General features: G+C 35.9%; 1 protein-coding gene across 1 annotated transcript in view; it reads right to left on the bottom strand.

The window, feature by feature from the left end:
- Positions 1 to 5,400: 5,400 nt before the first annotated feature.
- Positions 5,401 to 12,826, bottom strand: part of ITGA8 (integrin subunit alpha 8) — a 130,286-nt gene continuing 122,860 nt past the window's right edge. Inside the window, exon 30 of the mRNA XM_063452474.1 lies at positions 5,401 to 6,863. Within this exon, the coding sequence (XP_063308544.1) occupies positions 6,777 to 6,863 (87 nt within the window). The 3' untranslated portion in view covers positions 5,401 to 6,776. The remainder of the gene's footprint in view (positions 6,864 to 12,826) is intronic.

The following is a 12,826-nucleotide window of genomic DNA, read 5'->3' as shown; positions in this document are numbered from 1 at the left end:
TCTTATTTTTAATCTCTTGTTTTACTACTCTACTAAGCCACATTGGTTTTAATTTGTTTCTTTTATATTTATTTCCCAATGGTACATACTGAGAAATGTACCTTTCTAATATTTGTTGGAAGATGATCCATTTATCCTCAGTGTTCTTTTCACTAAAGAGTTTATGCCAGTCAATATATTGTAAAGCTTCCCATATCTTATTGAAATTGGCCTTTTTAAAATTATATGTTTTAGTATACCCCATGTGCTTTTGTTTTTTTTTAGTTTATTTCAAAGGACACTATATTGTGATCACTATTTCCCAAGTGCTCACCTACTTGAATGTTGGTCAAAAGATCAACGTTGTTTGTTAAAACCAGGTCCAGACAAGCGTCCCTTCTAGTTGGTGCTTGTACAAGTTGTGACAAGTTCCACCAAGCTATACATGTTAAGATCCTTTAACCTTTCCTGGTAAGTTTTATCCTGCAATCCATGAACCAGTTTAGTAGCCCTTCTTTGAACTCTCTCTAAGGTATCAATATCCTTCTGAAGATAGGGTCTCCAGTACTGTGTACAGTACTCCAAGTGAGGTCTCACCAGTGTTCTGTACAATGGCATGAGCACTTCCCTCTTTCTACTGCTAATACCTCTCCCTATACAACCAGGCATTCTGCTAGCATTTCCTGCTGCTCTATTACATTGTCTGCCTACCTTTAAGTCATCAGAAATAATCACCCCTAAATCCCTTTCCTCAGATGTTGAGGTTAGGACTCTATCAAATATTCTGTACTCTGCCCTTGGGTTTTTACGTCCAAGATGCATTATCTTGCACTTATCCACATTAAATGTCAGTTGCCACAACTCTGACCATTTTTCTAGTTTACCTAAATCATTTTCCATTTGGTTTATCCCTCCTGGAACATCAACCCTGTTACATATCTTAGTATCATCCGCAAAAAGACACACCTTACCATCAAGACCTTCTGCAATATCACTAATAAAAATATTAAAGAGAATGGGTCCAAGTACAGATACCTGAGGTACCCCACTGGTGACAAGCCCAAGCTTCGAATATACTCCATTGACTACAACCCTCTGTTGCCTGTCACTCAGCCACTGCCTTACCCATTCAACAATATTGGAATCCAAACTCAAAGATTGTAGTTTATTGATAAGCCTTCTATGTGCAACAGTGTCAAAAGCTTTACTGAAATCTAGGTAAGCAATGTCTACTGCACCACCCTGATCTATAATTTTAGTTACCCAATCAAAAAAATGAATAAGATTAGTTTGGCATGATCTCCCTGAAGTAAACCCATGTTGCCTCTGATCTTGAAATCCATGTGTTTTTAGATGTTCAACAATCCTATCCTTTAACATGGTTTCCATCACTTTCCCCACAGTACTGCATGTGTGTAATATCAATACTGAAGGAATTATGTTAGAGTGTGCTTGGGAGTTGAGGGTGATTTATCTTGACAGGTTCTTCAGGTGCTGCCTCTAACTACAATCTCTGGATGAGGTTTTCTTTCTTTCCAATAAAATTTAATGGGAGCAAAACTTAATGGCTGGTGGGTGCTTTTACTACACGTTAGGGCATTTTAAAGGGGGTCACTGAATAGTAAAACTGACTACGGTAAATTCATTGTGGGTGGTTTTTTAAGACTGAAGGAGATAAACTCTGCTAAAATAACTTTTTAGTTTGAAAAGGAGAAGAGTGGAACATTTAGAAGGTTACCTCTCTAAAATACAATTTAAAAACTCCTTTTTCTTGACTTCTATTCAAAGAACGTATACCAATAACTTCATTGTGCGTGTTTTATGTCAAGTACAAGGAAGACAATTACTTATATATATATACCTTTTGCTGGCATGTTTAAATATAGACCAGCTATTAGCTGATTACATTAATTTCACAAATTTATAGAGCACAATGAAAAACAAAAGTATAGTTTTCTTCCAACCAGATATACACGAGACATGATATTAAGAGCACATTGCAAATATTTATTACAAAGATACAGAAGGATTAATAAATATTATTGCGCACAGAATGATATTAACATAACATAAAATGGCATTTCTTTCAAGAACAGTGAAGTAAAACATAATTATGGCTTATTTTAATGGCTATATGAAAATAGAGGTGGTGTTATTCTGACAAGTTTACTGCATTCATTTCTAAAAAATTATGCATTGATCACACCTTTTCCTTAGTACTAGGAGAAAAATTCAAGTAGGTCTAAAGGGAAACTGTCACGTACAGGATTGAATAATAAGTTGAATATCAGCTAAAATTTATTTTAACCATTTTTAATGTGATCCTCCATTTTCGCTTACATGTATATTAAAGATATGGAGGAAGGGACATCACAATCCAAGTCAGTTCTGGCACAACCAAGGCATACAATGTAAATGAAGAGGAGAATAATATGTATCTATTCTGTTTGGCACACTTAAGACTGCCAATGGATGAAATGGCAACATTTATAATGATGATTGATAGGGAGCCAAAATATGGAGGAGCCCAGTTAGAGGATTTGAATAAATAGAGCATAGATTTCTACATTTAATTTTTTTTATGACCTCAAAAAAAGATATTTGCTGTAAATAGGTGATAAGTAAACATAATATAAAAAATCCTGCAAAGTTACAGTTCCACTTTAAAAAAAAAAATTGTGAGGATTATATAAGTGCCAAAATGAATTCCCATTCTCTTTCAGGTAGATAAAGTTAATATAATGTTGACTTATGGACATCCACATTGAATCGGTTGCCATGAAAATGTGCATGTATTTAATTGCAACTTCATGGAAATCAAGTTTGACACATATTCAAGCATTGTAAAAGTCTGAAATATTGTTAGAAATATTACTCTCTGTATGCAGTATACTTTTAAGATAACAACACATACATATTTCGATATGACCATTAAAACATACATTTTTTTATTCTTCTGTACCTATAAGGAAACAGACATTTTTATTCAACATGAATGTTCATAAAATACATATTAGAAACAAAATGTGTTTGTAAAAGTGGTATAAACCTTTTTAAAGAAATGGTGCAAATCTACATTGTTTGATATAGTGGTTTGTACAGGGTAGTATCTTTGGACAGTTGATTCGGGAGTATATAATGGGTCCAGACTTGGACTACAAGTTGTAAAAAAACCACAGCTGCCAATTTTTACACATAATAAAAAGCAGGTATAAAAATAATGTCTGTGGAATCCACCATCTTGCTCCAACTCTACAAGGGAATCTGGTCTACAAAAACACGTCTAACTGCTCCTGTAGTCAAATATACTCTCACCGCAAACCTTCTGAGCCTATTAAAGAAAAGTGATGCTTTTAAAATGCTAATATCGCAGGCAGGGTTATAAACTAAAGACTAATTGTTTGGAATTCAAATTGAAATTTAAATTCTTAGGACAAAATAGCTAAACTAGAAACAAATGATTTCTCCAATTTTACTGATGTGCGATAACATTTGATAATCACGTCTAATTCATATTCTATACCTGATAATTCACACTATTGTGAATAACTCTGACAGATTCCTGTTTATAGAACACGTTACAATCAATGACATCATGCCATCATTCTGAAATACAAGGTTTCTTAGTGACTGGGATTTATGCTAGTACCCTAGCTGCCAAATGGTGAAAGGCAAAATGGCAGCTCACAGTAACCTTATTTGGTTCATTTTAGCTTTTTCAGTTAATCCAAATACACACAAAAAAACAAACAAAAACCCAGTGGCATGAGACACTCTACACATTTTATGAGGAAAATAAGCCAACCCCTTGTGGCCGGCATCATTTACCTTAAAGTGCCACAACATGTTAAAAATAAGTTTAGAAACTTTTTGGAGGCACACATTTTCAGAACATACTTAACATCTTCAGAAATATCTTTTAATTCTGAAAATAACAGATTTAAGGTGATAACAGGTTCTCCTATAGTTGATGTTCTGTTTCATTAAATATCACAATAGGAGTTCTCACAGATCTTTTAGTAATCTGTTTTAGCATAAAGTAAAGTATTTATTAAACTTGGCCATATATATTTTTTTTTCATAATGTGTTCCATGCTAAGTATAGGAGATACTACTTTACCTTATGGCCTCTCTTTCTGTAGGCACAGACAGGATCGGTCAAAATGTTAATTACCTTACAACAATATTCAATTTCTCTATTCTAATTTTTCTGATGGGCGGTCAGCTACAATTCTGAAATTGCAACTAGGGAAACTACAATACTGTAGTAAATATAAAATAGTCACTATAGTTACATTAACTTTACTAATTAAATACTGTGAAAACATGGAAAGAAAATAAAGCTTGATCTTGATAAACAATTGTATCATGCTACAAACAAAACATAACAGAGTTGCTCTAACATGATGCACAATGGTTATTTCACATGCAACTGCGTGTCTCTCTCTGGACTAGAAGTCACATAAGATTTTATGCTGAGAGCAAATGCCTACTGATAATGATCAGCTTTGTGGCAGACAAATGCAATGATGCATATATATTTTTGTTAAAAGGACAATATAGCCACCAAAACAACTTTAGCTTAATGAAGCAGTTTTTGTATATAAATGATACCCTTGTAGTCTCACTGTTCAATTCTCTGCCATTTAGGAGTTAAATGACTTTGTTTATGCAGCCCTAGTCACACCTCCCTGCATGTGACTTACACAGCCTTCCTAAACACTTCCTGCAAAGAGTAATCTAATGTTTACACTTCCTTTCTTGCAAATTCTGATTTATTTAGAATTCCGTATGTCCTGCTCTGTTAATAACTTGCTAGATCCCGCAGGAGACTCCTGCACGTGATTAAATTTCAATTTACAGAGCAGGAGATAAACGCTCTGATTGAAAATGAAACAATTTTGTTTTCATGCAGGCTGTGTGAGTCACAGCCAGGGGAGGTGTGCTTAGGGCTACATAAACAGAAACGCAGGGATTTAATTCCTTAATGGCAGAGAATTGAGCAGTGAGACTTCAGAAGCATGCTCTATAGACTAAAACTGCTTCACAAAGCTAAAGTTGTTTTTGTGACTATAGTGTCCCTTTAAAAGTATTGATTCTATGAAAGATGCAAACGTTATTTTTTGAACCATTGTGGCTCTTGGAAATTCAATAGTATATACAACATAAATGTATAGAACGTCACATTTTGGAATAACTGTTGTTAATGGTATAGTGCAGGCTTTACCACGGTAGTTAATCTCCCATTGAAAACAAAACACAACAGATTCCACATCTATTGATTGTCCCAAATAAAAAAAGTTATCTTTAAACACATTGCAACTATCCGAACTAGCATCAGAGGGAGCCATTGAGAATAAATCAAGTAAAAATGAAAAGGAAAAACGAGAATGGACACATTTAAAAAAAAAACAAAAAAAAAAAACATACTTAACATATAAAAAAAAATAGTTTTGAAAGCGTTTTTAAAGAAGACCACTTGAGCAAGTGGTTTGCAAATTACAGACGGAATGTGGAAGAGTGAAAGGCAATACGCTGTTTTACTTAGAGTGTATTAGATGTCCTGCTGAAGTGGTTAAATAAAAAATGTTAAGGAAGTTAAAAAAATATTGGCGTGTGAGTAAGAATTTGTGAAAAGAATATGTGTGAGGTTTCAAGGTAGACAGGAAAATGTGCAGACCAGATGGGATAATTACTTCTCACTTGTCATGACCTATGCTTCAATAGATGTTGTGTAGGTTCCTTTTTATATTTTATTTCATTCCAAAATATCTGCAAGTGCATTCATTGCCCTGACCCATTTTCTACTCATTAACTTGGGCTCCGTTGCCTCTTGAAGAGGCATAGAACATCGCATTAGGATATTACTTGCATATTATGGTGTGCAGACCATTCTTTTCCATGTAATTAATGTTTCTTTTTGGGCTCTGCGCTGAAAACCTGGATCTCATAACCGCAGTCCAAACAGAAAGCCATGTTGCATTGTAACAGGCAAGTCGTAGTCTTTGGTGTGAAAAATACAGCCAACAGATATGAAAATAGAGCTTTCGTTTTAGTCCTGTAAATTCATTGTGACTCCTGATCAAGGCAATATAGTCTTCATTGTAAAGGGCGAACTTAAAGCCATTTTTTTTTTGCAAGTGTTACAAGTCCTTTGTCTTTTGTTTCCATAAAGTGGTGCTTGGTGGAAAACTGGTAATACCATTATTAGGACAATATTACAGCTGTGTGTTTCAAGGAGCCAATAACATTGTAATTGCTTGAAATCTCGAAGAGATAATGAAAAAATACATATTTGTGCTTCTCTTACAAGTTTTTTTTTTTTTTTGCAAACTTTCCCAATATTCCCAGATATTTCCAAAGGCTTATCCACTCATTTCCAACCATTCATGTGTATTTTGTTCAGGTAGGTGTCCAAAAAACAAACCCCTTCACGTAACAGTAGTGGTCTTAAGGCTAGTGAAATCCCAGAGTTACAGTAATAAAGGCACTGCCTTACTGAAAGTCAATTAACTATAAAATGTCTTAAGAGTGCACACAGCATGCATATTCAACACATCCAAACAAACTCTGGGGACTATTCAAGTAAAAAAACAAACCATTACTGTGTTGGAGAATGTTTTTCTTTCTGTTTTTTTTTAAGGCAACGAAAAAAAGCTCTTCAATGAATATTCGTAGAGTTTCTGGCCAGCTCCAACTCATGACATTGTCATGACTCAGGTACATTCACAAAGAGAACTTTGTAGAAAAATAACTGTTTATCTCGTTTCTTAACTCGAACGCATTTGGGTTATTGATCAAGCCTCCACTGTCTTGTTGGTTAGTTGCTGCGTGTCATCTGTAACATCCCCCTGAGGAGGTCGTGCTCTATCAAAGAAACCGCACTGTAAACAGAAAAACAAAAGAATACAAAACGTTAGTAAAACTTTAATTTAAAGGGGGACATTCAAGCAAATATGTTTTTGTCAGGTGTGAAAAATAGAATTAAATGTAGAAATCCCCACATATACAATGAAATTGTGTGCCTCCATTTTGGCCTCCTGTCAATCACCACTGTAAATGTTGCCCTTTGGATACAGTTAGTAGAAAAGGAGAAACAAATGCAATGTATTTTTTTATCTCCTCCACATTTGCATTGCGTGCCCTGGCTGTGCCTGAACTCAACTGGATCGTTGACTTGCTAACATTTTTCAATATATTTTAAAATAAATGGAGCATTGCATGAAAGAAAGATTAACACTATCTATAGGTGATTTGCAATGATTTATTTAATAATATAATTTTCAGAAAAGTGCTAACTTTGTTTTAAATGTTCATTTGGAATGGATCGTTAGCCTTCTTAACCCATTGAGTGCCAAAGTGAGATAAAATCAAATAAATTAAAGGTTTAATTAAACTTTAAAACAAATTAAGATTTTCCTTCAAAGATTGAACGTTGTTTTAATAAACCCTTAAAAACAAGACATTTCCCCCCCATATAAAGCACTGATCTGTGGTAATTTAGATTTGAATTTATTATCCTCTGTGTTCAATATATCCTTCAAATTAGAAAATAGTAAGAGGGAATCCTACTAAACAAAAAACATATGGCCAGGATTAGCCCTCTGTCTAATGGAAAATGTAAACAATAGCATGCTAAGCAAATACATATCCTAGCTAAGGACCACCACATATGAAGAAAAATGACATTCACGCACTCTCCTCCAGACCATTCTATTTCCAGCAATACAAACATTAAAAGAACATAGTGTATCCCAAAGGGTTAACGTGCATTTTGCCTGATCGATATAACAGTGTTTAAAACAAAAAGTTTTCGAAAGTGGAGACACGCTGTCTCCACCTTAACCTTGTAAATTCATTATATGAAAATGAAGGGGAAAAACAGACCTGCAGAAGCATTTCATTTAGCTTTAATCCAAGAATTCTATCAAAACATACAATTTTATTTTTACTACACGAGTTTAAATACTCAAAGGTTGAACAAAGAATTGCAATGGATAACCTTTTAAACTCAGTATTATAGTATATAAGATAAAAAAAAAAAAAAAAACACCCCTGATCTGTAAACTGTTCACTGAAATCTTGGCACTGATCTAAGCCTGTCCTGATTGGGTATATGGGAGGTGCAACAAAAACCTTTTTTTTTTTTTTACATTCCATATTGAAATAAAATCAGATCAGATTTTAGATTTTTTTTAATGATTTTAATTCTTCCACTGGGTTAGAATGTTGTAATATTGCATCAAAACTAGACTGACCAATAATGGGGATAAACTCAGTCGTGGTATCTGCAAAAAAGTAATGACCAAAAACTGGGAGAGGCTTCCTGCACCCATATGCAAAGAGGCAAATTGAACCGGGGGGGGGGGGGGGGGGGGAGGGAGCATGCAAGAGTATAATATATGTATTTATAAAGAGTTTTAACAGGTAGAATACATCCTTTTACCAGAATCTCCTGGACAAGAACTGCGTCGGGAGAAAAAGAGCCAGATAAGAGATGGACTAAAATTACTTGAGGAAAGTCCAGTAAGACTTCAAGTAAATGCAACTGTTATAATCCACTGATTAAAGTAAAAAGAAAAAAATACAGTGTGCCCTTAAAAATGTTTTTCTAGCTGCGTGAAAATGTATTTATTTAATATTTGAGGCGAGCATGGACCTCCCTATTTTATTTGATGCTGGCATGCAAACCGAACTGTAATAGAGCCAGACTTCTGAGAGAGAGCACAACTCGCTCTGCTAGGACTCTCCAGTTGGATGCTGGGCAGTGAAATCGGTAAAGGAAGCAGTGATATGACGTTATATCTCCACTCTCTGCATAGAGCAGGGCTCCTCAAGGCACCAGTGGTGTATTCTGGATTTGTGCTGCCCTAGGCACGACTAAATTCTACACCCCTTATCTAAATTTGCCCCACCAACTCGTGTCAAGGCCTTTTTTTTGATTGACAGACACACACGCTCACAATGACAGACACAAACACACACTCACTGACAGTCCCAAACATACTCACTGCCAGACACACACACACACACACAGACATTTTCTCATACACTCACCAATTATTTAAAAAAATTTTAGGACATATCTCCCTCATTGCCCGGCTAGAAAATTAGTACTTTAACACCTGGGGGAGGGGAGCCCTAAGGTGGCAGCCAGCACTTGAGCCCCCCAGTACACACAAGGCATTTACCTGGGAGCTTGGGGTGGCATTTTTTGCCGCCCCCCCCCCCCCCTGAAAGTGCCGCCCTAGGCAAATGCCTTGTTTGCCTTGTGGTAAATGCATCCCTGCAAGGCACACCTAACAGTCCAGGATTTAGAGATTACCCCGGTGTGCCTAAGGTATTTAAAAAAAAAGAAAAAAAAAAAAAAAAGAAATGAGATCTTTGGCACATACAATATTTAATAAATCAGGTTTTGTTAGCCATAGAATCATGTGCCCAGTCTGTGTTAAAGGCAACAACAAGCTCGTTTTGAACATAATAATAGATCAAAAAGGGCAAAGGATAACACAGGACAATGTGACTTTTATTTATGTTTTCTTATAAACTCTGCAAAAACAACCTCTACCATTTATAGATGCCCTTTTAATCACATTTCCAAATGACACCACTGTATTATAACTCCTACCTCTGCTTAAACATTTTCATACCCTGACAGGTTCAATAATAAATCTATGTATTTGTGTTAAGAAAATATTTTTATTTTGCTATTATTTTTCATGATGTACTTTATAAGCAGTTGAATAATTTGTTTATATATTGTGATTTTATGTATAACAATTGCATTAAAATGTTTTTAAAAAATCTGTGATACTTTTTATTTCTTAGACTATATTATCTTTCAAAGTGTACCTTTAGATAAATTTATATACATTCCACAATAAAGAAAAACAAAGAAACAAACAAACAAAAAATCACAAAGGAAACAAGGGTAGTGGGACGGGGGAGTGCTGTATGACTTAAACCAGAAAAAAATGGCAGCAGACAAGAGAACTGCAGGTTTTGCAAGCTGATTTGAGATCTATCCCCAATAAAAAAAATACATAATTAAATGAATGCAAGTTTTTATTTGGGTTATAACTACTAAACAGTGATTTTTTTTTTTTTTTTTTTGTATTTTGGCACTGGAGTGTCACTTTAATGTGGTTGTTCTGGTGAGTATAATCAGTCCATGCAAACACTGCCTCTTCTGAGTTATGCCGCGCATGCATGATAGCCTCCAAATGCTTTCCTATGTTTGATGATCTCAGCCAAGGGGGTGGAGCGGGGGAGCCTGCCACAAGGAGATCGTACGCCGCTGGAAAAATCCACTGGGGACTTAAACAGCACTATTAGACCTATAGTGTCAGGAATACATGTTTGTATTCTTGTCTTCATAGTGTTCCACTGGATGTCTGGCTAAACAAAGCCAGTAAAAATAAAAAGCATGGCTAGATATCTCGCTGAATTTTCATTGTAATAAAGGGTAGAATTTTACATATATTGGACAGGAGATTATTAAACTCAGTTCCAGTGTGCATGTTAATAACTTCTTATCAGGATGATAAATAGTCACTATCTGATGTCAAACTGTTATCAACACATGCAACATTTTTATTTACATCTTGTGGATGCACGCATGACGTTTGTCTCCGCATACGCGTATGGAATCACAAGCGCAGTTCTCTGGATCCCCAAAGAGATACAAAACCACTTAACCGCAGAACCATTCTGTGCATGTTTGTCGACAATGACCACCTCTGTGATATTCTCCGGATAACGCTGCACATTAATAATAAACCTTTTTTGACACACTACACCCTCCAGTTGTCCAACCCTAGAACATAAGTGCAGATTCCTAATTGCATATAATTATGGGAATAGTATAACAAGAACTCTAACTATTCAAAGTCAGTTTTAAATGTATTTTTATCCGGCCGTGAATGACTGAACCATTAAGGCTTCAGCACTTCCTGAAGATGTTAACTTCTTACAAAGGGCACTAATCATTGTTTGTATCTGTCTGTATACATCTATTCCACATGTATTTATCACTCGCTGACTTGAAAGTGTATCTGAGATGCAAAAAAAATGACTGTGGTGCACTTTAAAAGGCAGACAATTTGATCTATACCAGATGTATTTATGCTGTCAGCTGGCCGGCAGTGCCCTCAGACATCCACTATATTGGATTGTCTCTCTGTCAAAAAAAAGTCTTGTAAAATACCCTTTGCCTACTGGATCTAGCTTTACTGAGTATGATTACACCATAAAAATGTATTGTATTCGTAACAATGAAAGCCCAGTGATCTAACCTTTTATTAGTCAGTTCAGTATAATTGACATCGCAAAGTGGGCCACGAGCACATTGACTTCATTGCTTAGTCGAAAACAGTTTATAACATGTTTTTTAATAAATGTCAACATTGAAATTGGGATTTCCAATCGACAATGTAATTAAGACTATGAAGTCAGTTTGACTAGAAGTATGCCTATCAATCTAGTAAGACTCTAGTAAGAAGTGTGCCTTGAAAATGTTTTTTTCTAGCTGCGTTAAAATGTATTTATTAAAATTTTGAGGCGCTATATTATTTGGTGCTGGCGATGCAAACTGAACGGTAATAGAGTCAGACTCCTGGGAGTGAGCACAGCACGCTCTGCCAGGACTCTCCACTTAGATGCTGGGCTGTGACATTGGTAAAGGGAGCAGTGATATTACGTTATATCTCCACTCTCTGCATAGAGCATCCAGGACTTCACAGAGTCCTACTCCCAGGACTTTAATTCCATTACCACTCAGCCACCAATGATAAGGTAGGAGGCAGATGGAGGTAGTAACATTGGAAGGGGTAGAGCAGAGGGCACTTGAGGGGAAATTAAGGTGGTATGGGTAAATGGGCAGTGCACAGAGAGGAGGAGGTATGGACAGTGAGACACAAGGGGGCATGGGCAGAGGAAAACAAGTAGCGCAAGAGGGTATTGGCATATAGATACAAAGGGATATGTTTGGAGGGACAAAAGTGGGGGAAACAGGGGTATATGCAGAGGGACTCAAATGGAGGAAAGGGGATAGAGGGTGAGGGGCACAAGTAGGGGAAAGAGGAGTATATGTACACAGACACAAGTAGGAGAAAAGGCAGAGAGACACAGGTGGTGGAAAGGGGTTTTGAGGTATAGACACAAGTGGGGGAGAGATAAAGGAATAGTGTGAGATGGAGAGATATACAAAGGGGGGAGGGGTGTGGAGAACACATTGTCATATGGCATATATACACCCCTGCATTCACACATGTACACACCATCAACATTCCACACAAATATACACACACACACACACACACACACTTTATGTCTAAACTGTATTGAATTCATATCCAGATGGCAAAATGAAAGGCTTAAAGAGCCAAGCTATGACTGTAGTGGAGTTGTTAAATTCTCCAAATCAGCTATATTTGCCTACATTTTTTCGTGCTAATTTTAATTCACTACAAGTCAGAGTTTAGTCAATAAATCTCCATGTGAGGATAGATATGTTAAATTATGTTCTATTGCCCCTCTCGAACTTTGGTTCTGGTCCTCCCTTGACTGGTAAACACTACTCTGCCCATTGTAATTTAGCTAAACTTAACAAAAAAGCATCTTTTATCCTATGCATTTGCTATTTATCAACTTTTGTAGCACCGGATGAGTAACATGTTACTGACATATTACTTACTTACATATCCGGTTAGAGAGTACTAGATGATTATTACATGGCAATGGTCATATGATAAATACTTTTAAAAATATGTCAAATGTTTATATTTTTTTAATAAAAAAAGAAAAATTAAAATGAACCCATCAAAGGGCAATTACCCTCCACGCTGTG

Source organism: Pelobates fuscus, chromosome 4, assembly GCF_036172605.1.
Source record: "Pelobates fuscus isolate aPelFus1 chromosome 4, aPelFus1.pri, whole genome shotgun sequence".
NCBI lineage: Eukaryota > Metazoa > Chordata > Amphibia > Anura > Pelobatidae > Pelobates > Pelobates fuscus.
The sequence above is the reverse complement of the archived record's forward strand: the minus strand, read 5'-3'. Positions and strand labels throughout refer to the sequence as shown.